The following is a 24112-nucleotide window of genomic DNA, read 5'->3' as shown; positions in this document are numbered from 1 at the left end:
ACACAAACATACTTATAGCTATATTTTTGTTGTCATCAAATCTGCTAAGTATAATTTGTAATAAACCTGGTTTTACAACCTATATCAAAACTAGAAGTGACAAGGGGCGACGGGAGGGGGATGTGGGTTCGAGCCTTGAATTCCCCTCATTGCTGGCCTTCTTGACAAAACAATACAACAAATATGTCACACACACACACACACACACACACACACACACACACACACACACACACACACACACACACACACACACACACACACACACATACACACACACACACACACACACACACACACACATAACTACAATCACATACACACACTGCAACTTACAATAAGTTATCAGTCCAATTCTGCTCGATCCATCAGTGTAGCTCTTACAGGTGTAGTTTCCATTGTTCCATTTTCGTGGGAACATATTGTACAGCTTTAATCTTCTCTTCGTAAATGCTATTTTCATTCTGTAACAGAAACACTATAGTATGTATTGCTTCACTGCATTTCAGCTGTGACCCTTAAGCACATACTGTCAACTACACTGTAAGCGCCCAGTATCGAGCAAACGCCCAGCCTCTACTTTGGGTCAAAAACCGTGTATAGGGTACTATACCTTGTGAGCGCTCACCCCTCACATTTGGACCAAAGTACTGCTAATACCGACCTTGAGTCATCATTTTCAGTTCTGATTTGAGATATATATGTGGATTTGTTTAAAAACCATGATGTAAAAGGATCTTTGTAGTAAGATTACAGTTTCCATTATGACAAGGCGCTGAAGCACATCCGAACGTGTTAGCGTCACAGAGTAAGCGGGTAGACATCTTTGCACCAACATATCTCCCAATAATATTTGTATTCCAAGTGACCAAATATACGGCCATTTCTCACGATGAACTGATCGTGCACACGGTATCGTACAGAGTTAACACCCTCCCTCTCTTGCTATTGGCATTGGTGCATAATGGGGATGGGCGCTAACAAGGTAGTTTACAGAACGTAACTGAACGGACTTTGTACATTCACGCAAATTCAAATGGGGTTCTTACAAGCCTCCACCACGGAATGAGTCGCATCTCACCTTTTCTGGATTTTTATATGTTTACATTTTCTTAAAGAGATTTTCAAGGTATATCCAGTGGTGAAACCCGTTTTGGAAAAGAGCAAAAACTGGTTGAGTTATAAGCCTGTGACTAAGGTGATCCTCACTCTGATACCTTACACCCCCCGGACGTATATAAGGCCTAGCGCAGAACCCTGCGAGGTGACATCCGACTCATTCTGTGGTGGAGGGTCACATATATAAATTCCCAGGAAGTACTAAAAGCTTCAGCAGCAATGGCAAAGTGTGTTGACTTCAGACAGAGTGTTAATAGTAAAGGTTAACACAGAGTTGGGTGAGGTTTACACTGTTAATATGTATGGTCCAAATTCAGTATCAGAAAAGATTGTCTTTTTTGAGAAGATACAAACCCCCCGCGGGTTAGGGGGAGTCCCATATTGGTTAGGACGAGAAAAAAATTACCCGATGCTACCCAGCATGTCGTAAGAGGCGACTAACGGTTCGGTTTCTCCTTTTACCCTTGTTAAGAGTTTTTTGTATAGAATATAGTCAATGTTCGTAAAGTTTTTAGTCAAGAAGTATGTAAGAAATGTTAAGTCCTTTGTACTGGAAACTTGCATTCTCCCAGTAAGGTCATATATTGTACTACGTTGCAAGCCCCTGGAGCATTTTTTTGATTAGTGCTTTTGTGAAAAAGAAACAATTAACAAGTGGCTCAATCCCATTTCCCCCCTTTCCCCTATCCCATCTCCCCCCTTTCCCCGTCGCGATATAACCTTGAATGGTTGAAAACGACGTTAAACACCAAAGAAAGAAAGAAAGAAAGAAAGAGAAGATACAAAAAGACATAAACCTCATCGACTGTGAACGTATTGTAGTCTGTTGGGATTTTAACACGGTTTTGAACAATGATATGGATATTGTGAGTTGAAAAAACCACCCTGAAAATGATGGCGGATATTTAATCCTAAACTTAAAGAATATTCTTGGTCCAGAAGGAACCAGTTCGTTGCAAGAAGAATTGATTACGTGTTTTTGAGTGATTATGACTGTGTTTAATGATATGCTAGACTGCAGCATGTTTTCTGTCCCGTTTTCCGACCACAGATGTATTCAAACTGTGATTAGATGTTCACAGTTTGAGCGGGGTCCCGGTTACTGGAAGTTTGGTAATAATTTGCTAAAAGATCTTGTTTTTGTGCACAAGATGAATGAATTGATAGACACATTTTTGTATGACAATAAGCTGATGGCTCCCCAAGAACAATGGGAACTCCTGAAATAGCAAATGAAAGATGAAACCATGACGTACAGTGTTTACAAAGCAAGACAGACACAAAATGAAATAGTGCAGTTGTATGGGGAACTGAATGAGTGCGACGTTATCCTTGGCACTGACCCCAAGAATGATTCAGTACAAGAGAAACGTGATTTAGTACGGTTAAAGTGGGAATTGTTTGAGAAAGAAACAAATCGCGTAAGGCGAAAATACAATATTTAGTCAAGTAGCTGTCGAACTCACAGAACACGTGGAATTGACAAGAAGAGCGGGGTATTCGTTGCGCTGAGAAGGATAGCACGCTTTTCTGTACCTCTCATTGTTTTAACTTTCTGAGCGTGTTTTTAATCCAAACATATCATATCTATATATTTTTGGAATCAGGAACCGACAAGGAATAAGATGAAAGTGTTTTTAAATTGATTTCGAAAAAAAAAAATTTGATAATAATTTTTATATATTTAATTTTCAGAGCTTGTTTTTAATCCGAATATAACATATTTATATGTTTTTGGAATCAGCAAATGATGGAGAATAAGATAAACGTAAATTTGGATCGTTTTATAATTTTTAAATTTTTTTTTTTACAATTTTTAGATTTTTTAATGACCAAAGTCATTAATGAATTTTTAAGCCACCAAGCTGAAATGCATTACCGAACCCCGGGCTTTGTTGAAGAGTACTTGACCAAAATTTCAACCAATTTGGTTGAAAAATGAGGGCGTGACAGTGCCGCCTCAACTTTTACGAAAAGCCGGATATGACGTCATCAAAGACATTTATCAAAAAAATGAAAAAAACGTTCGGGGATTTCATACCCAGAAACTCTCATGTCAAATTTCATAAAGATCGGTCTAGTAGTTTAGTCTGAATCGCTCTACACACACACACACACACACACACACACGCACGCACGCACACACATACGCACATACACCACGACCCTCGTTTCGATTCCCCCTCGATGTTAAAATATTTAGTCAAAACTTGACTAAATATAAAAACACAAAGTGCAATTATGAGAGCAACAGTTAAATGGATAGAAGAAGGAGACTTTTTTTTTAATTTGGAAAAAAGGAGAGCAAATTCTCAAGTTATGAATAAATTGGAATTGGATAACGGCCAAGTTTTAAGTAATCAGTGTGACATTTTACGTGCCCAAAAGGAGCATTTAGAATATTTGTATAGTAAGAAAGTAATATATCATGGATTGTCACAGAACGTTGATATGTTTTTACAGGGTTGTGAAGTTCCACAGTTACGAGAGGAAGAGAAGGAAGAATGTGAAGGTCTTGTAACTGTAAACGAAGCAACAGCATCTCTTCAGCAACTTAATAATGGTTCAGCACCGGGTCTTGATGGCCTGTCTATAGAATTTCTTACATGTCTTTGGGTGAAGTTGAAATGTGTTGTGGTAGATTCCTTCAACGTTGCCTTTGCAGAGGGAAGTTTGACACATTCACAATCTCTGGCCCTAATTACACTTATTCAAAAAGGAAAAGAATTAACGAAAACAAAATTGCAAAATTGGCGACCCATTTCGTTAACAAACTCTGATTATAAATTGTTGGCAACATGTTTGCAAACAGAATGTGTCGTGTTGTTGATTCTATTGTACATAAAGATCAGACAAGTTTTTTGAAAGAAAGATCAGTTGCATCGTTAATAAGAACACTTGACGACGTTGTAGATCTGACTAGGGTATCCAACATGCCCCGTGCTATTATGGCAGTCGATTTTATACAAGCATTTGACAGCGGTTTTAAGGATTATATGTAATATGCATTTTCGAAGTTTGGATTTGGCAATGATTCTCTTAACGAAAGTAAAAGTTGTGTTGGGTATTCTGGTTGGATAAGTGATCATTTTACGGCGGACACTGGTATTAGGCAAGGATGCCCTTTTTCTCCATTGGCTTTCGTTTTGGCAATAACATTATTGGCAATACCGGTTAGATCCGATGATAGAATTAAAGGTATTGTGTTAAAACGTAGTACGGTGGGAAATTTAAGTTGTGTTTTGAAGATTGTGTTGTATGCCGACGATGTAACATTGTTTTTAAGAGACACATATGATGTGAATGTAGTGATGGATTTGTTCCGCACGTTTGCGAATATGTCTGGTTTTGAGATAAACCGTACATAAACGGAGGCCATGTGGGTTGGCTCCAGTAGAGGCCGTGGTGCAGAGTGTAACGGTCTTGTTTGGAAAAAATAAGTTGAGGATACTCGGCATTGTTTTTTGTTGTAATGTTTGTGCAGCATCCGCTCTTGAGGAGAACTGGTCATCAAAGAAAAATAAAATGTTGCAGATATTAAAGGCACAGTAAGCCTCCCGTAAACCATCACATATACTGTCAGGCTTTTACACACAGTACAAACACCCTTTCATTTAAACACTCACCGCTTGAGAACATCCTAGGTGCCCTCCGTAAAGAGCTAGCAATTTTCAAAGAATTTATTTTTGCGTGGTTTATTTTACCCCTGAGCCATCGTGAACCCGTGTGATCCAGTTTTCCTTTTTCACAATGCAGTCGTCAGTTTGTAGTTTGAATGCGGCTCGCTGTGAGCTTATCTGCAATAGCACGTTATTATGTACCTCTGACTATGCACAAAACAAACGGCTGTGGTTCACAAGAACTCTAGCGATGGCTTTTGACTGTTCAAGGGAACTGGCGAGAGGCATAAACCGTCGTCTGCTACGAGAACCACGACCTTGAGTGACCCCGCTTCCGGGCTTTTCTTTTTTCAAACTTTCAAAATTTCGAATTGTACTGATTTTGTCTTGATGAAAAAATAATTATTTTATGATTTAAGAATGTCTGTGTAACAAGCTGTCAATGTATTATTTATATTTCAAAAGTTAGGTCTAGCACCAAAACGCACCACGGTCCGATTCGGATTGTGATGGAGACAATCCGAAACATTAATTCTTTGAAAATTGCTCGCTCTTTTGGCAAAGAAGAAATTTAGGTTACTTTGGAAAATTGTGCGTTATTACAAGTTGTATTGTTCCTCAGTTCGTTTACGTTATGAAGGCACTATGTATTCCAGAAAAAGGTTTTGGAAAGAGTAAACACCCTCTTTTTAGGTTTTTGTGGAAAAGGAAAGACGTTAATAAAAAAGCCTTTGAAAAGGTTAAAAGATCCGTGTTGAAAAGCCAATACGAAAAAAGGCATTAAAATGATTGATTTAACACTAATTCAGTCGTCCAATTTGTGTGAATGGGCGTCGAAATTACAAACGTCCTCAGTGGAAGATAGATGGACATTTGTACAATCTTTCTGGTTTTCAAAGTTTGGAAAAAATGTTGCATGTTGTAGATTTAGAGTGAGTTGGAAAAGGATAACGGAAGTTGAAATGATAAAATCGTTGTTTTGGAAGGAAGTTTTAAAAGTTTGGATTCAGAATAATAAGGATATGATGTGTAATGATGTTTATTCTGAATATATTTGTAATAACAATAAGGTTATGTATCAGAAGTGTGTTCTTGTTTTAAGACATGGGCACAACACGGTATAATTAACCTACGTAGCAGACTTTATGGTCGGTAACGACTGATTGACACTCCCGAAAGTAGGGGAGATTGTTGGGTTTTTTCCCTCAGTATTTATGCAATATAAAGTTGTGCACAGTGCAGGGAACACGTTTGTTAGACAAAACTTAGGACGCGTGACTGCTTTCGAAAAATCAGAGTTTTCGCAATGTTTTGGTGGGGAAGACTTCGAGCGCGCCAGTATTTACAGTATTTATTAAGTCTCGAGTATAAGAATCCATGTTGTCGTTAATTTGATGTTGAAATTACCCACTGGAATTGGCTAATTGTTCAGAAAGTTTCCCCTGAGACCAGATTGAGAGAATTACATTGGAAAATGTTGCATAATATTTACCCCACTAATATAATGTTGTTTAAAATGGGAATTGTTAAACATGTTTATAGTACATATTGCAATAATGAGACAGATTATATAGAACATTTCTTTTTTTTTCTGCCAGAAGATTTGTAGTGTTTGGTTGAACGTGGTTTATAGAGTAAATAGAAAATATATATACGCTTGACAGCAAATATAGTGTTGCTAGGATTCCCAGCAGACAAAAATGTTTCCACTGAAACGGTATGCTATATAAATCATTTGTTCATTGTCGCTAAAATGTGTATTGGTAAATATTGGTATGGTGCGCATCGTCGAACGCTGAAGAAGAAGAAGGCATGGTGCGCCAATTGATATGCTTTGTATGTTTGATTTTGACTTAAGATTAAGAAATATGTTGTGATTACCTGATGTGATTGAAAAACAAATGAACAAGGATGCTCCCTCGCCTTACAAAAAACAAAACAAAAAACAAGTCGCGTAAGGCGAAAATACAACATTTAGTCAAGTAGCTGTCGAACTCACAGAATGAAACGGAACGCAATGCAATTTTTCAGCAAGACCGTATACTCGTAGCATCGTCAGTCCACCGCTCATGGCAAAGGCAGTGAAATTGACAAGAAGAGTGGGGTAGTAGTTGCGCTGAGAAGGATAGCACGCTTTTCTGTACCTCTCTTCGTTTTAACTTTCTGATCGTGTTTTTAATCCAAACATATCATATCTATATGTTTTTGGAATCAGGAACCGACAAGAAATAAGATGAAAGTGTTTTTAAATTGATTTGGACAATTTTATTTTGATAATAATTTTTATATTTTTAATTTTCAGAGCTTGTTTTTAATCCAAATATAACATATTTATATGTTTTTAGAATCAGAACATAATGGAGAATAAGATGAACGTAAATTTGAATCGTTTTATAAGAAAAACATTTTTTTTTACAATTTTCAGATTTTTAATGACCAAAGTCATGAATTAATTTTTAAGCCACCAAGCTGAAATGTAATACCGAAGTCCGGGCTTTGTCGAAGATTACTTGACCAATATTTTAACCAATTTGGTTGAAAAATGAGAGCGTGACAGTGCCGCCTCAACTTTCACGAAAAGCCGGATATGACGTCATCAAAGACATTTATCAAAAAAAGAAAAAAAACGTTCGGGGATATCAATCCCATGAACTCTCATGTAAAATTTCATAAAGATCGGTCCAGTAGTTTAGTCTGAATCGCTCTACACACACGCACGCACGCACGCACGCACACACACACACACACACACACACACACACACACACACACACACACACACACACACACACACACACACACACACACACGAACACACACACACATACACCACGACCCTCGTTTCGATTCCCCCTCTATGTTAAAACATTTAGTCAAAACTTGACTAAATGTAAAAAAAGAAACAAAGGCAAAACAACTCAAGGTTGAAGCAGTCTGCTTGCAACTGAGGTCACACCCACACAAGCAAAGAAAAAGAACATTCTTCAGCAGCAAAACCTGTCAATGAATACATGTCAAAAAAACAGATTCAACACATATTTCTGCTGGCTGTCTAGTAGTCACGGAGGCAACATCACAGGAGATTAGACCCAGTATAAGTCACCATAGAGACAACTAAAGTTTGACTAGCAAAAACCACAAGAACGAGATGGTATGCGATTGACATGTCTCTGCAAAGCATTCGGACACATGACCAAATTTGCATAAACCAATGTTCTGTTATTTTTTAGCCCATTACAACATTTAACACAACGTTTCCAGAATCGGCAACATGTTTACAATCTCACGAAATCGGTAAAACGCAGCCAATCTCGCAAAACCGGCAGTCAATGTTTTGTTTTAAAGTCCTCAAATGCCTTGTATATCACCCAGTGTACACAGCTATATGCTAGAATGGATAGATATCCCCAAAACCGATCATTCATGGCACATTTTAGTAAAACAAGAAATTCCTCCGAGGTAGGAAAAACACCCCGGTTGGTCAAAGGGAAATAACCATTCTCACTGCCACCAACTGAAAAGGTTACTTCCCTTTGACCATTAATGTCTCCCTCTATAAGTCCTTGCAGAATCTTAATCCACCAATAACTCCCTAACCGTGTGTTTGACTGGTCCCAAGGACCGTCTCAGGAATGTATAGAACCTGTTCACCAAGTTTGGTGACGAACGGTCCCTTCATTCTTGAGATCTATATGCGAACACAAACAAACAAACAAACACATGGCGCGAATCCTATACACACCCCTATACCGGGGGTGTAAAAAAAAGGTTGTTTTGTGAATGTTGGGATTCATGCTCAGGGTTAAGGTTGACACAAACCAGCACGGACCATTCCAACAAAAACAGGAATCGAAAACAAGGCAAATGCAATGTTTTGTGACAATAACTGCTGCAGAATGGCTGTCGATTTCGCGAAAAAGCCACAATAAATATCAAAAGTCCCACAGGCACACAGGTTAAGCCAATTAACGACTAGCCTGAAGAATATGATGGCAAAATTGGCAAGTTTTAGAAGCTTTTATACATATATATACGGCAAACGCTGCTGCTTTCTCAAAGTGGACAGAGTTTTGTCGTTGACGCGAAATGTGCAAAATAGTTTCGCGCATTCGGCAATTCAGTTTATTGGGCATGATACATACATTCATTAGAATACAATGGAATGTTATTACAATTACAATTAGGTTTTTAACACGCAAATAAGTGGACACTCACACACACACACACACACACACACACACACACACACACACACACACACACACACACACACACACACACACACACACACACACACACACACACACACACACACACAATGACCTCATCTCGATATCCAGTGTAAGCTGACGGCAAATAATGACTAGATGTAAAGAAATAAGTACTCAGTGTCTCACTTTCCATAAGTAGCATTAACTTCGTTGTCCTGATAGTCAAACCATTTTAGCTGGGCCTCCTTTGCTTTTTTGTTCGGAACTTCGCAAGTAAAAACGACCACATTATGCTCATGAACTGACAAATCCAGGAAGACAGTGTCCACTTTAGGCGAGATCACCAGATTGCCTGCAACACACACACACACGTAGGTTTAAAACCAAAGTAGTTTAAACCCAAACATACACACATACATATACCGAGTATATATACACACACACACACATAATATGCATTGATGCGTACTTAGGCTGCACACACCACAAACTACTCACTTTTGACTTTTAACGAACCAGTCATGCTGTCAGAGCCAATCCAGTTCATTGCGTCACACTGATAGTCGCCCTCATCCATATATTTGAAAATTGGAATGATGTACTCTCCTTTTGTCGTGGGTTTCTCTCGCAGATCTTTATTGTTCTGTCAGCAAAACAATATACAGGTCCCGATATATTTTGTAATCTGCCTTTACAATACACAGGAAATTGCAATACATATTTTTGCCCTGTTAGTTCGTAATTACCATCACGAGGGATACCGCTTGGTTTTGTGTCGTTACATTTCACAGCTCAGATCAGCCTTTAACCAGTTGCCATCACAATACATAGATTAGAGTCCTCCTCATCCCCGCTACCCTTTCTTCACACTGCACGGGTTTGCTTATCCGACAGTACAATATGTTGCTATATATTATGATAGACACGTGGGGGAATTCAGGGAATCTCATTGCATATTCTCCTACAACCCCATGTGAGGCATGGAACCCTTTTGCTGCGGGAGTGTAACAATGAGGACCGTATTTACATAAGCAAAGTACAAGTTTGTCCTGTTTCTCACACTGGTTTTGGGTGACAGTCTATACTCAGCTAGTTTTCATAACAGTAACTCAAGATTGATGACGTCAAATGCTTTAGCAAAATCGACAAATCGGACACAACCGAGTTCATTATTATTGTAACTAATCCAGTGTTCAAAAGGTTTATTAATGATGTGTGGCACGAATAATGCTCTCTAAATATAAAGCCTGTCTGGTTTAAATGAATGAGGTCGTATTTCTTAAAATGTGTGGCCAAGTGTGTTTCAAGTGATTTGAATAAAACAAGAAGAATTGAGATTGGTCTGTTATTGGCAGGGTCAGAACAATTATCTGATTTAAACAGCGGAATTACTTTTGCCTCCTTTAATTTTGGCGAAAGAGAGAGAGAGAGAAAGAGAGAGAGAGAGAGAGAGACAGAGACAGAGAGAAAGAGAGAGACAGACAGACAGACAGAGAGAGAGAGAGAGAGAGAGAGAGAGAGAGAGAGAGAGAGAGAGAGAGAGAGAGAAGTGTCCCTTCACAGATAACCCTATTGGGGACATCAGACCAGCTAGGCCACGAAGACTTAAACCTTTCTCCAAACACATAACCAGCGACAGGGATTGTTTAACCTCGAAAAGATGTCCACTGCTGGCAACTGTGTGTCAATTTACCTTCCTAAACATGTAGGATGGAGGTGGAATGCCGCTAGCATTGCATGTGATGACCAACTTCTCCCCTTCAATCGGCACCTCCGGGCTGAAGATAATAGGACCGGTAATTTTCGGCGGCCCTGGATACAAAAATCAACACATATGTCATACATCATTGTTGCATACGCAACTATGAAGAAATGATTGCAAAAGACAACTAATATTCCAATTCTACACTTCCTTTCGACCCTGACTATTTCATGCGCTATTCCTAGAGATACAGATTTAAAATTGAGCCGAGAGTTACAAGGTTCGTTTTGGAGTTGAAAACAATGACAAAACACACGAGGAAGGTCTTAGAATTAGTGTTTGAGCGTTCTATAGTTCAAATCTAAACGCTGTGTTTGGTAGTCATTGCAGACCGTATTATTTTTTAACGTAAATAGTGTTTTACTCTGTTATGCGAAAGTGTTTTTAGCCCTCTATGGCACGGAATAAATAATGATGACGACCGGAAGTTTATAGACTCCTGACAGGAGAGCTGAGCGATGCAAACGGCCCGCTGATTAAAATGTATGTAATCATTTGACATAGTTTCTCAACAGTTTTGAGCAAATTCATTGCGGTTGTTTCTACATTAGAGTGCAGCAAATGTGCCTTGAACTTTTGAAGGTCAAAATCGTCAGAAAACATTCCAAAATGGCGCCTTTGGTAAACTACCTGTAAATCCCTAAGTATGTATGTATGGGGCGATTTATATAACGCTTGACGTTCTCTAAGCGCTTTACATATTAATTTCTGCCGTGTGAGATGGAATTTGTTACTTAATATATCACGCATTCACATCGGCCAGTAAATCTCAAGCCAATTAAGGCGAATATTTACTTTTCACGGCCTATTATTCCAAGTCACACGGGTATTTGGTGGGCATTTGTATCTATGCCTATACAATTTAGCCAGGAAAGACCTTTATGTCAATCGTGGGATCTTTAACGTGCACACCCCAATGTAGTGTACCTATGGTGAAAGACAAATTGTGCATGTAAACAAAAACATTATGTTGTCCCTCTCACCTGCGTTGAACTATACTATAAAAAATGTTAGTTACAGGTACAAGTACAGTTCACAACTTAATGCACTATATAGCTTTTTTTTAACATTTTAGTCAAGTTTTGACTAAATGTTTTAATCGCGACCAGGTTGGTTGGTGGTGTATGTGTGTGCGTGTTTAACGATTCCGAGAAAACTACTGAACCGATCTTCATAAAAAATTTAAAAAAAATTAATATGAGAGATCCTGGGTATGATATCCCCAAACTTTTCTTTTCATTTTTTGATAAGTATCTGTGATGACGTACGTCATATATGGATTTTAGTGAAAGTTGAGGCTGCACTGTCACTCCCTCATTTTTTCAACCAAATTAATTGACATTTTTGGTCAAGCAATCTTCGACGACGTCCGGACTATGGGATTGTATTTCAGCTTGAAAGCTTAACAAATAATTAATTAGCTTGCTCATTAAAGTTGTCATTAAAATATAATTTTCAGAAACAGATTAAACAATGATTGCATTGTATACTTCATCTTCTCCTGAATTCAAAAATAGATAGATTTGTCATGTTTACTCTAAACATCATACATGTGTTCAGAATGAAAGAAAAAAGGTTAAAGCCCCAGTATGTTATATATGAAGTCTTATATCGCGCGCGTATCTCCAGACTCGGACTCAAGGCGCAGGTATCTATTTATGCCGTGTGAGATGGAATTTTGTACACAATACATCACGCATTCACATCGACCAGCAGATTGCAGCCATTTCGGCGCATATCCTACTTGTTATGGCCTATTATTTCAAGTCACAGGGGTATTTTGGTGGACATTTATTGTATCCTATGCCTATACAATTTTGCCAGGAAAGACCCTTTTGTCAATCGTGGGATCTTTAACGTGCACACCCCAATGTAGTGTACACGAAGGGACCTCGGTTTTTCGTCTCATCCGAAAGACTAGCACTTGAACCCACCACCTAGGTTTAGGAAAGGGGGGAGAAAATTGCTAACGCCCTGACCCAGGGTCGAACTCGCAACCTCTCGCTTCCGAGCGCAAGTGCGTTACCACTCGGCCACCCAGTATGTCTCAAATGGTTTACAAAACGAAAAACACTTCTATGAATAAAAGCAGTTCTAACCTTATGGAACACACTTGCAATAGCATTTAATAGCATTGAATGAAACAGTTCGTTTCAATTGTTATTTAGCTCGCGTAAACCACACACCAGATTTTGTGGTTTATCTAACCCCTCAGCCATCGCGAGCCCGTGTGATCCACTTTCCTTCTTTTCACAATTTAGTCGTCAGTTTGTAATTTCAATGCCACCGGCCGTATCTGCAATAGCACGTTATTGTGTACCTCTGATTCTAAAACGCCACAAATGGCTGCGAGTCACACGAACTTGTCGGCGACGGCTGGCTTCAAAGAAAGCGAGCGCTATGCATACAAATCGTCTGCTTTGAGACACGACTATCGTGACCCTGCTTCCGGGCTCTTTTTTTAAACTTTCAAAACTTCGAATTGTAATGATCTTGTCTTGATGAAAAAAGAAATCTTTTATGATGTAAGTACGTTTGGGTTACAAGCTCTCAATTTATTATTTAGATTTTAAAAGTTAGTTCTAGCACCAAATCGTAGATTTGTAGATTTGTAGCCTGATTGTAGATCAGACGGTCCACGAAAATAAATTCTTTGAAAATGTCTCACTCTCGACGGAAAGCAGCCAGGATGTTCACGTTCGGTGAGCGTTCAAATGGAAGTATGTCTGTACTGTGTGTAAAAGCCTGACAGTAGTTGTGATGGTTTACGGGAAGCTTACTGTGCCTTTAAGTAAGTACTACGGTCACATGCTTCGTGAAGACGAGCGTGACCCTCCTCGGTCTTCGGGTATGGCTAGCCGAGACTATCTGAAGGTAGTCTTAGTGATATCCGGTTTCTGGTATTAATCATTCAAGTTTAGTAATGACTTATAATGTTTTCATATCGCTTCACGCAACTTGTTTTTGTTTTTGTTTTGCTTTCGCGGAAATCTGCGTCTCTCTGCGATACATATTTTGCTATACAAGACCGATGCAAGGGTGTTTCCTTTATCAGCTCACATGGAAAGCTTCATGCTTAACCCAATTTACATACAGATCAATCAATGTAAAAAGAAGGTTCTAAAAGTTCATCATAGATAATGTGATGTACGGCCAACATAACCAGCACACTATATGCTTTGATCAAACATTACATGCATTATATTTGATTTAATTTATTGTTTGTCATGACGGGTGTTTGTATGTATTCACCTGCATAAGTAACACACATCCTTTATTATTCATGATGGGTGTTTGTATGTACTTACCCACATAACCAGCACACATCGCTTCGAGGTGACAGAGCCAGGGGAATGCTGAAGGGGCATCTTTGTGGGCACAACACCTGTAGCCCTTGTTTTCGTCACAACACGGCCTGCTGGTGCCGGGAAATCCTTGGCAGTAATCTGTTCCACTGCGTGCACACTGCCGAGTCTGTACGCAATGGGTCCAAAGCATTGTTAAGAATCTCACCTTTACAAGTTCAATATATCAGTTTAGGAAATTCTGAAATTCTAAGAGAGAGAGAGAGAGAAAGAGAGAGAGAGAGAGAGAGAGAGAGAGAGAGAGAGAGAGAGAGAGAGAGAGAGAGAGAGAGAGAGAGACAGACAGAAAGAGAGCGAGAGAGAGGGAGAAAGTGAGAGAGAGAGAAAGAGAGAGAGCGAGAGAGAGAGAGAGAGAGGGAGAGAGAGAGAAAGAGAGAGAGAGTAAGAGAGAGAGAGAGAGAGAGAGAGAGAGAGAGAGAGAGAGAGAGAGAGAGAGAGAGAGAGAGAGAGTGTGTGAGAGAAGGAGGCAGAGAGACACATACAAAGACAAAGATACAGACACAAAGACAGTGAGAGGTAAACAGACATAATGAGAGCGAGACTCACGTCCATTGTTATGTTTAGTTGGAATCCTGTATTTTCTAATTGAACGTCAGATTCAAAACGGACTATCAGAGGCCATGTCATATGTGTTGCTGCAAAATTAAAACAAAAGTTATGTTTACACAAAATGGTGGTACATGGTGGCAATAATGGATTGGCAACTTAATTGTGAGTGCCACTTAGCACTATCTTTGTACAGGGTAATCTCTCCCGTCCACAATTCGGGAGAACTCGAACTCAAAAATGCAAATGCACATGAACTGAAATTATGTATTGCCATCAACACGAATCAACTCAGAAAGAATGTGTGTCAATAGCACATAGTTGTATTGAGTGTTTTTACCTCTACTCATGAGCGAAAAAGAGAAAATTTAGCACATCCCGAATAGCCAAATTGGTAAAAAGAGACCCAACAAATCAACAAATAACTAAGACTAGTATCTGCAAAAACTTTATAACGGCAAAACAAATAGATTAAACGCTATCCATGATCACCAACAACGATCTACCTTTGTCCTTTGTTCTGTCTTTTGATATCGGAAGTGACAAGTTCAATCTCGTGTTTTGTTTTTGTTTGTTTTTCATTAAGTTTGATTTTGAGCAGTATACTCACTAAAAGAAGTTGGAGCAAGCGGCATTCTGCAGAATCTCTCTGTCTTATTAGCGGTTCCAATCTGCACGTAGTCATTTTTGCAGCCAATCTGGCCATCTTCCATGGACATATTCCTGGGGACATTTGAAAACAAACTGAACTACGATATGCAACTTATGGCCCTTACCACTACTTTAGACTAATCTTGTTCGAGATCTTTACACAAACACAAAGATAATAAACAATGCAGAACCTACATTAATGACACACAGGCACACACATACAGACACAGACACACACACAGACACAGACACAGACACACACAGACACACACACACACACACACACCACACACGCCGTCACCACCACCACGACCACCACCTTTGTCTAGATTCCCAGTGTACCGAATTTAAGAATAGTAATGCCCCAAAGGGAATGGGGAACCTCGGTGTTGACTCACTTCCAGTGAAAGGTAACCCACATGGTCCTCCGCTCGTTGGTGTTGGCAAAGTCGATGGTCCACTTACAAAAGGTGTTTGCCTTGTATTGTACTGTGCTGCTCCACTCTGACAGGGGAGGCGAGGCCAGCATGAAAGACGTTTCGCTCTGCTCATTTGTAATGTCCATGCTACCAGGACTCTCGCACCAATCAGTCTTCTTAGCTGTTGTCAAATGTGGGAATTATGTTATATAAACTTGGCCACAAAATTATTGCAACAAATTTCAAACCCAAATTAAAGCATTAATCCCCGTGTCATTTCATTGAAACTGTATATGCCAGTTAAGACCGTTCATTTAACCTTCAGGATCACCTTTTGGATTAAATATTTTTTTGTACAGGGATCACGTGACCGCCGCTCAAGTAAGGGTACCCTCAAAATCGACCAGACAAAAACGGAAGAGCCGAATGAAAAATTGACAAGAAATCACAATACGCAACACTTTGCAACTTTGACATACGAGAAGAAAGTCAAACAAATTATCTACCCTGAATATATTGTTTTGTTTTGCTACCTTGCATATTTCGCGTGCTATGCTATTCCTACTGATGCAGGTGTCGATCGCAAGAGCGGTCAAAAATGGGACTTTTTTGCGTCATTTTTTAGGAGTATCATGACAAAAAAGTCTGCACTTTGTCTTTAGCAATGATTTGGTGGATTGCTTTGAAACTTTCAGAATATTTTACCAACATACTAGAGATACTTCGAGCGACATTATGGATTGTTACAGGTGTTTGCTAAAATGTTATGCACTTTTTCAAAAGAATTTTTAAATCTCGTCATAGGATTGTTCCCTTGGGTCCAAAAAATTCATGACTTTGCATGTCTTTAGAAAAATGATTGATACACACTCTGCTAAAGTTTTATGTGCTTGTAGCACTGATGCGAATTTGCTGGGCCTGTTAACACGCTACATATTTAAGCGATGATTCAGGTGCCACAGCGATGTCCAGCCAAGGGTGACCGTAGCATGTTTTAAGAGGCACCCAGCGATAACAGCTATAAGCACACTGCGTGAACGTTCCATTTTTTTTCTCATGTGTTTGCATGATTAGAAAATTAACGCCAGCGGCTAAACGCAAATAAAACTTAGACAGAATCTGTATCAATCATTTATCTGTGGATATACAAAGTCATGATTTTTTTGAAGACAAGTGAACAATCCTATGACAAGTTTAACAACATTTTCCGAAACATTGAGCCACATCTGGATAATTAACCGTAACGATCCAAACTTTCGCACGAAGTATCTCTAGTATGTTAGTAAAATATTCCGAAATTTTCAAAGAAATCCACCAAGCGCTTTTTGTCATGATACCCATAACAAATTGACGTTAAACGTTCCGTTTTTGACCGTTCTTGCGATCGACACCTGCATTAGTAGGAATAGCATAGCACACGAAATACGCAAGGTAGCAAAACAAAACAATCTGTTCAGGGTAGACAATTAGTTTGAATTTCTTATTGTATGTCAAAGTTGCAAAGTTTTGCCTATTGTGATTTTTTGTCCATTTTTCATTCGGCTCTTCTGTTTTTGTCTGGTCGATTTTGAAGGTACCCTTACTTGAGCGGTGGTCACGTGATCCCTGTAAAAGAAATATGTAATCCAAAAGGTGATCCTGAAGGTTAAGTGAACGGTCTTAACTGGCATATGGGTGCGTCTCAGAAACTGAACCTTTTGTGTGTGCCATAATCAAATTAGCCCACAATTGAAACATACTGAATTTTAAATCATGATATTGGTATTTTTGAGAAGTAAAATGAATAAAGAAATAGTACAAACAAAACTGAGTATTTTGCATGATTATTATGAAGGTTGTTTTGCGAAAGAAATGATTAAATGCGTGAAAAATGGAGGTCTGATCTGTGACATGAACCATCAACTAGTTTTGTACCTCACTACAAGAATCGTTTAGAATGTCCAAGGACTGCTATTTTTGTTATGTGTGTTTGGTTTAAGTGTACTTGACAGTTGAAATGTTATTTTGTCCACAGAATTGTTTTTTAAACGAAATTAATCGCTTAAAAGTTTGCCATCACTGTCGTAACATAGGTTTCCACACGCGTGCAACAGCAACAAGTCCTAAATTTGAACTTTAGAATTTGCATATTCATCTTCAACACGATCTTGACATGAAAGGGCATAGAAACTCGCTAAGTTAAATGTTATTTAAGTATTATTTTCTCAAAATTGCATCTGCAAACTAAGTTGAAAGTTGCGCAATATGACATGCTTCTTCAAAATTCCGTTACGATGGTGAACGGTTTTGCAAATAATGTTCAGAGTTTTGAAGAAAGATTAGAACTATTTTGCGCGTAGTGACTTAGAGGTGCGGGTGACTACGCATGCGCAGTTACAGAGAGAAATAGTTCAGGTTCCAGCAGCGAAGAAAGATTTCGAGAATGTTTCCGAAGTCTGTGATTTTGTTACGACAGTGATCAACACCCAAGGTTCTTAAGAAAAGGTGAGTTTTTGCTGCTATGATATTCTATGAAGTGAAAAATTAGGCTAAACATTTGTTAATAATAGTTTTTCTTTCGATTTCACGTAGTCAAAACTTGACTAAATGTTTTAACATAGAGGGGGAATCGAAACGAGGGTCGTGGTGTATGTGTGTGTATGTGTCTGTTTGTCTGTGCGTGTGTGTGTGTAGAGCGATTCAGACTAAACTACTTGACCGATCTTTATGAAATTTGACATGAGAGTTCCTGGGTATGATATCCCCGGACGTTTTTTTCTTTTTTTCGACAAATACTTTTGATGACGTCATATCCGGCTTTTTGTAAAAGTTGAGGCGGCACTGTCACACCCTCATTTTTCAATTAAATTGATTGAAATTTGTGTAAAGCAATCTTCGACGAAGGCCGGACTTCGGTATTGCATTTCAGCTTGGTGGCTTAAAAATTAATTAATGACTTTGGCCATTAAAAATCTGAAAATTGTAATAATTTTTTTTTTATATAAAACGATCCACATTTACGTTCATCTTATTTTACATCATTTCCTGATTCCAAAAACATATAAATATGTTATATTTGGATTAAAAACAAGCTCTGAAAATTAAAAATATAAAAAATTATGATCAAAATTAAATTTCCGAAATCCATTTAAAGGAACGGTAAGTGTCAATGTTTTCTTTAATTGTAAAAGTTGTATGTTCAATGGAATGGTAAGTCTGAACAAAATAATTACTTTATTTTGTTTTTAGCCAGTGAATGTGGATGCATCAAAATCTTGATAGACATTAAACAAATTCATGTTAGTGAAACTAGTACACATATTGCATCAATCTTTAGTTGAAATCGCAGGTATTTGCATGTTTCAGGTGCAAGAGATTCGACCTGATGAACTGGTGGTAACGTTCCTTCGAAGGAAACCGGAGGGGAACTACTATTGCTTTCCAGGGATCGATGATATTTCCTTAGTCCCTACATCTGATGCAACCATGATTCGTGACCCCACCTTCAATGCCAGGGGGCATTATTTCTTTTAAAATAAATTAATTAACTGCAAGTGGCAACTGTTCTATATGTAACCAATGCCTTTGGTTTATTGTCTTAACAATTGAATGAACCACTTTTGAACATTTGCATTCTTCATGTCAAACCTTATAATACATGTCTGGTTGTTCGTTTCCGAGTTACGTCGGTGATGAACTTTTCATTAATGTTTCTCTTTTTTGGGGCAAAGTTTGCTTGATTTTGTCCAGCTTTTTTTCTTTCTGTTCCTGTTTTAGTGTTTGGCATTTTACCTAAGAAGAATCTGGTTGCAAAATCAGCTTCATTTAGTAAAGTTTGTGGGAAAAAGCATAACCGTTTCTTTGTTACAAAAGTGATGTTTCCATGTTACATCGGTGACCATTTTGCATTCTTTTGGGATAACTTTCTAACATTTTGTCTTAGAGCAACAAATCTTTGTATATATGCTATTGTGAAGGTTAAATGTCAATAAGACTGAATGAATGCCATGTATCAACATGTTCTGATCAGGATATCATTAATTAATTTTCATTTTTGTATTGAAATTTTGACGAATGCATGGAACTTTGAAAAAAACATTATTTTGTTGTTTGCATGTAGTCATTTCATATTGAACTCTATAATGGCTTTTGATTCAACAATAATAACTGAATAAAAGTCGTTTTCAGCCTTATAAATGCAGTTTTTTTGTCTTTTATTGTTTCCATGTTACACGGGTGATTTTGCACACATGGTCCAAATAATGCTCAATATATGGCAAACTAAAGGCAATGTTATATTTTTTCTTGTTTAAACTGAAAAGGTACACCCTGAGAAGTGTGTAAATAGTATTATCAACGTTTTCTGGGAAGATTTTACTTTTGGTGATAATGTCACAAACAGAGGACGAGATTCTGAGACGCACCCATATACCGTACAATCCCTAGCATACGCCCCCCCTCCCCCCCCCTCCGCACATATTTCGGGAAAAAGTAGGGGGTGGGCGTTTGCTAGGTATACACCCCTTTGGAAGATAAAGTGTCATCACATTTTCACGAGAAAAAAAGTGATACAACCATCTGATTTATGCAATTTTAATAAAAAAAAATAAACACACTGTTTGTTTACACAAATGTAACCGAGTGCCGAAACACTACGATCACCTCGGGAGGCGAAGTGGAATCAAACAGGATTGAAAATGTTAGGGCTAATTTCTTAGCCCTATAAAACTGTTATGCAAACACGAAGGTTTCCATGAACATGCAGACAATCGGAAACCATCAGACCCCATCACAAACAGACAAATATGTTTTTTATAAAACGATCCAAATGTACGTTTATCTTATTCTCCATCATTTGCTGATTCCAAAAACATTCGGATTAAAAACAAGCTCTGAAAATTAAATATATAAAAATTATTATCAAAATTAAATTTTCGAAATCAATTTACAAACACTTTCATCTTATTCCTTGTCGGTTCCTGATTCCAAAAACATATAGATATGATATGTTTGGATTCAAAACACGCTCAGAAAGTTAAAACGAAGAGAGGTACAGAAAAGCGTGCTATCCTTCCCAGCGCAACTACTACCCCGCTCTTCTTGTCAATTTCACTGCCTATGCCGTGAGCGGTGGACTGACGATGCTACGAGTATACGGTCTTGCTGCGTTGCATTGCGTTCAGTTTCATTCTGTGAGTTCGACAGCTACTTGACTAAATGTTGTATTTTCGCCTTACGCGACTTGTTTTTACATTTAGTCAAGTTTTGACTAAATGTTTTAACATAGAGGGGGAATCGAAACGAGGGTCGTGGTGTATGTGTGTGTGTGTGTGTGTGTATGTGTGTGTGTGTGTGTGTATGTGTGTGTGTGTGTGTGTGTGTGTGTGTGTGTGCATGCGTGCGTGTGTGTAGAGCGATTCAGACCAAATTACTGGACCAATCTTTATGAAATTTTACATTAGAGTTTCCGGGATTGATATCCCCGAACGTTTTTTTCCTTTTTTTGATAAATGTCTTTGATGACGTCATATCCGGCTTTTTGTGAAAGTTGAGGCGGCACTGTCACGCTCTCATTTTTCAACCAAATTGGTTGAAATTTTGGTCAAGTAATCTTCGACGAAGCCTGGACTTCCGTATTGCATTTCAGCTTGGTGGATTAAACATTAATTAATGACTTTGGTCATTAAAAATCGGAAAATTGTAAAAAAAAAAGTGTTTTTATAAAACGATTCAAATTTACGTTCATCTTATTCTCCATCATTTTCTGATTCAAAAAACATATATAAATATGTTATATTTGGATTAAAAACAAGCTCTGAAAATTAAAAATATTAAAATTATTATCAACATTAAATTTTCGAAATCAATTTAAAAACACTTTCATCTTATTCCTTGTCGGTTCCTGATTCCAAAAACATATAGATATGATATGTTTGGATTAAAAACACGCTCAGAAAGTTAAAACGAAGAGAGGTACAGAAAAGCGTGCTATCCTTCTCAGCGCAACTACTACCCCGCTCTTCTTGTCAATTTCACGGCCTTTGCCATGAGCGGTGGACTGACGATGCTGCGAGTATACGGTCTTGCTGAAAAATTGCATTGCGTTTCGTTTCATTCTGTGAGTGCGACAGCTACTTGACTAAATGTTGTATTTTCGCCTTACGCGACTTGTTCTTTCTTCTCGTATGTAAACATTGCCAAGTTAAGCCTATTCTGAATTTGTGTCGATATTTAATTGGTACACTGAGTCCAAAAAGTTAAGGATATTTTTTCAGTGGTATACCCCAGATGTTAAACAACAATTTTTGGGTCAGAAATATACGTGTATTTAAAGATCAGTCTTTCTTCTGCTTAAAAATGTGTTTCTTGAATCTGAGCAATATTTGGGTATAACGTCACATGTCCGTGACCACGCCTACAGTTAAAAATGGCGTTTTTTGACGGCATGATTCACCTTCAACCGTCGAAACGGTGACTTAAACTGAATAATATTTTGCATTTTTTACACCAAAAGGTTTATTTGGTGTCTTACCTGACCCAAAAACTGCTTTTTAACATCTGGGGTATACCAATGAAAAAATATTCTTAACTTTTTGGGCTCAGTGTACATCACGTTTTTGTCAGGTCAATTTTAGGGGTATACCCTGACTTCGGCGGCGGTCACGTGATACCTACAACCGACATCTTTGATCTGAAAAGTGTGCCCGGTAGCCAAGTGAAGGGCCTTTGCAGTGTGAATGAAATGACACAGCACTGAATGTTTTTGTTGGGGTACGGAAATAGGTGCAATAATTTGTTTGCTCAGTTTATAATATGTTTAACGTTCAATAATGTAGCAACTAATGTTATATTGTGCATAAATATTGCTTAACTTCTGAGCTTGAGTCTATTTGCAGCATGAAGATAGGGTTTGATATTAATACTTTTCCAAACCTATACCATGGCTCGTTTAATTCATTCGGATTATATAAAACAGCTTGTGAAATTCTATTTTGACAAATCAATACTGCGGCACACTGACATATTTGTGTTTATACTTACCAGCAGAAAAGGAAACGTTGAAGATAAACTTTTCCGGATTATTGACGATTGACGTGAAATTCAGTATCGCCACAGAGGCAGTTTTCACCAGAACTGCAAAGACCAAATGTTAACTTCAGAAAGTCATAGGTCTAATGTGATGTCAATGTGTCTATGAAAGTGAGTTAAGCTGTTTTACATTAGCTGCGCCACCGGGGACGCGGCGTTCCTGGTAAATAACAATATCGAATCGAGTGGTCAAGATAGAAAAAAAATGCCACATAAGAGTGCTCTTTCCTCTGAATTTGACGACAACACTAATGTTCTTTAAATATACTTGTTATGTAAATTGAAAACAATCATTATTTAAAACCCTGAATTTCATTGCATAACTTTCAAAACGATCCGAGAGGGTTTTTCCTTTCCCCTTTACAACAGCTGTGTCGTCAAATCGAAAATTTGTAATTAAATTTTCATTTGATTAATATACTTACCCGAATCACATAATAGCATTGACGCAGTCGAGATGCTAAGGTGTCTGAAAACGCTATCCCGTCCATAGTTAAAGGGAAGCAACCCATACAAAAAAAAGTAGCAAACTTGCCACCCAGGGTTACCTCCCGTAGTGTGCATTACGTCACAGCTACTGTACCCACACGTGGAATCCTCATTCGACTTCTAGAATACATAGAAACTAAAAGCGGGGAAGGTGGGAGGGAATTACCTATGTGATTCGGGTAAGTATATTAATCAAATGAAAATGTAATTAAAAATTTTCGATTAAATTACATATTCTTACTCCGAATCACATAATAGCAGATAACTCCAACAAGGTCACCACCACTTTTTGGTAAGATCAAAAAGTTCAAACTCACTCTTAAGTTCTGGAGAGACATAAACCAGCTGCCGCCAAGGAAGGAATGGACCGAGACCCATCCTGACAAAAGGCAGCAATGTCTCCCTTCAGAACCTGATAAAGACAAAATCCGGGCGCCAGAAAACTGTGCGCAGGACATCATCCAACCTCCTAGACCGTAAAGGCCGAGGAGGAGGCCCAGGCCCTGGAAAATGAGCTCGGGCCGAGCCGAGGGGAAAGATAGCATATAGCTATGACAAGGCAGAGGGAAAGAAAATTCCTTGCCAAAAAACTGGCCCACTGCCAAAAGTCAAGAAAGGATCCCGTGAGAAAGAAACATCTAACTCACTCTAAACCCTTGCCAGGAACTGGCCCACTGCCAACGACAGAAAACGGACCGAGAACCATCCTGATTGACAGCCGCGATGTCTCTCAGGCAAGAAATGCGAAAGACAACATCAGAGAGCCAGTAAGCTGTGCCCAGCACTTCTTCCAATCTCCTGAACCGTAAAACAGTCCGGAAAAGGACCCAAGCCTTGAATAAACCCGAGCCAAGTAGAGGGA

At 38.5% G+C, this 24112-nt stretch overlaps 1 protein-coding gene across 1 annotated transcript in view; it reads right to left on the bottom strand.

The window, feature by feature from the left end:
- LOC138974212 (uncharacterized) overlaps positions 1–23795 on the bottom strand; it is a 188014-nt gene extending 164219 nt beyond the window's left edge. The window contains exons 1-10 of the mRNA XM_070346935.1: positions 23717–23795; positions 22714–22806; positions 15673–15874; positions 15234–15346; positions 14624–14712; positions 14021–14186; positions 10644–10762; positions 9449–9593; positions 9137–9302; positions 337–464 (exon numbers count right to left, since the gene is read on the bottom strand). Of these exons, the coding sequence (XP_070203036.1) occupies positions 337–464; positions 9137–9302; positions 9449–9593; positions 10644–10762; positions 14021–14186; positions 14624–14712; positions 15234–15346; positions 15673–15874; positions 22714–22806; positions 23717–23795 (1300 nt within the window). The remainder of the gene's footprint in view (positions 1–336; positions 465–9136; positions 9303–9448; positions 9594–10643; positions 10763–14020; positions 14187–14623; positions 14713–15233; positions 15347–15672; positions 15875–22713; positions 22807–23716) is intronic.
- Between the last annotated feature and the right edge of the window lie 317 nt (positions 23796–24112).

Source organism: Littorina saxatilis, linkage group LG8 (genome assembly GCF_037325665.1).
Source record: "Littorina saxatilis isolate snail1 linkage group LG8, US_GU_Lsax_2.0, whole genome shotgun sequence".
NCBI lineage: Eukaryota > Metazoa > Mollusca > Gastropoda > Littorinimorpha > Littorinidae > Littorina > Littorina saxatilis.
Note: the sequence above shows the minus strand (reverse complement) of the source record. Positions and strands in the feature narration are given on the sequence as shown.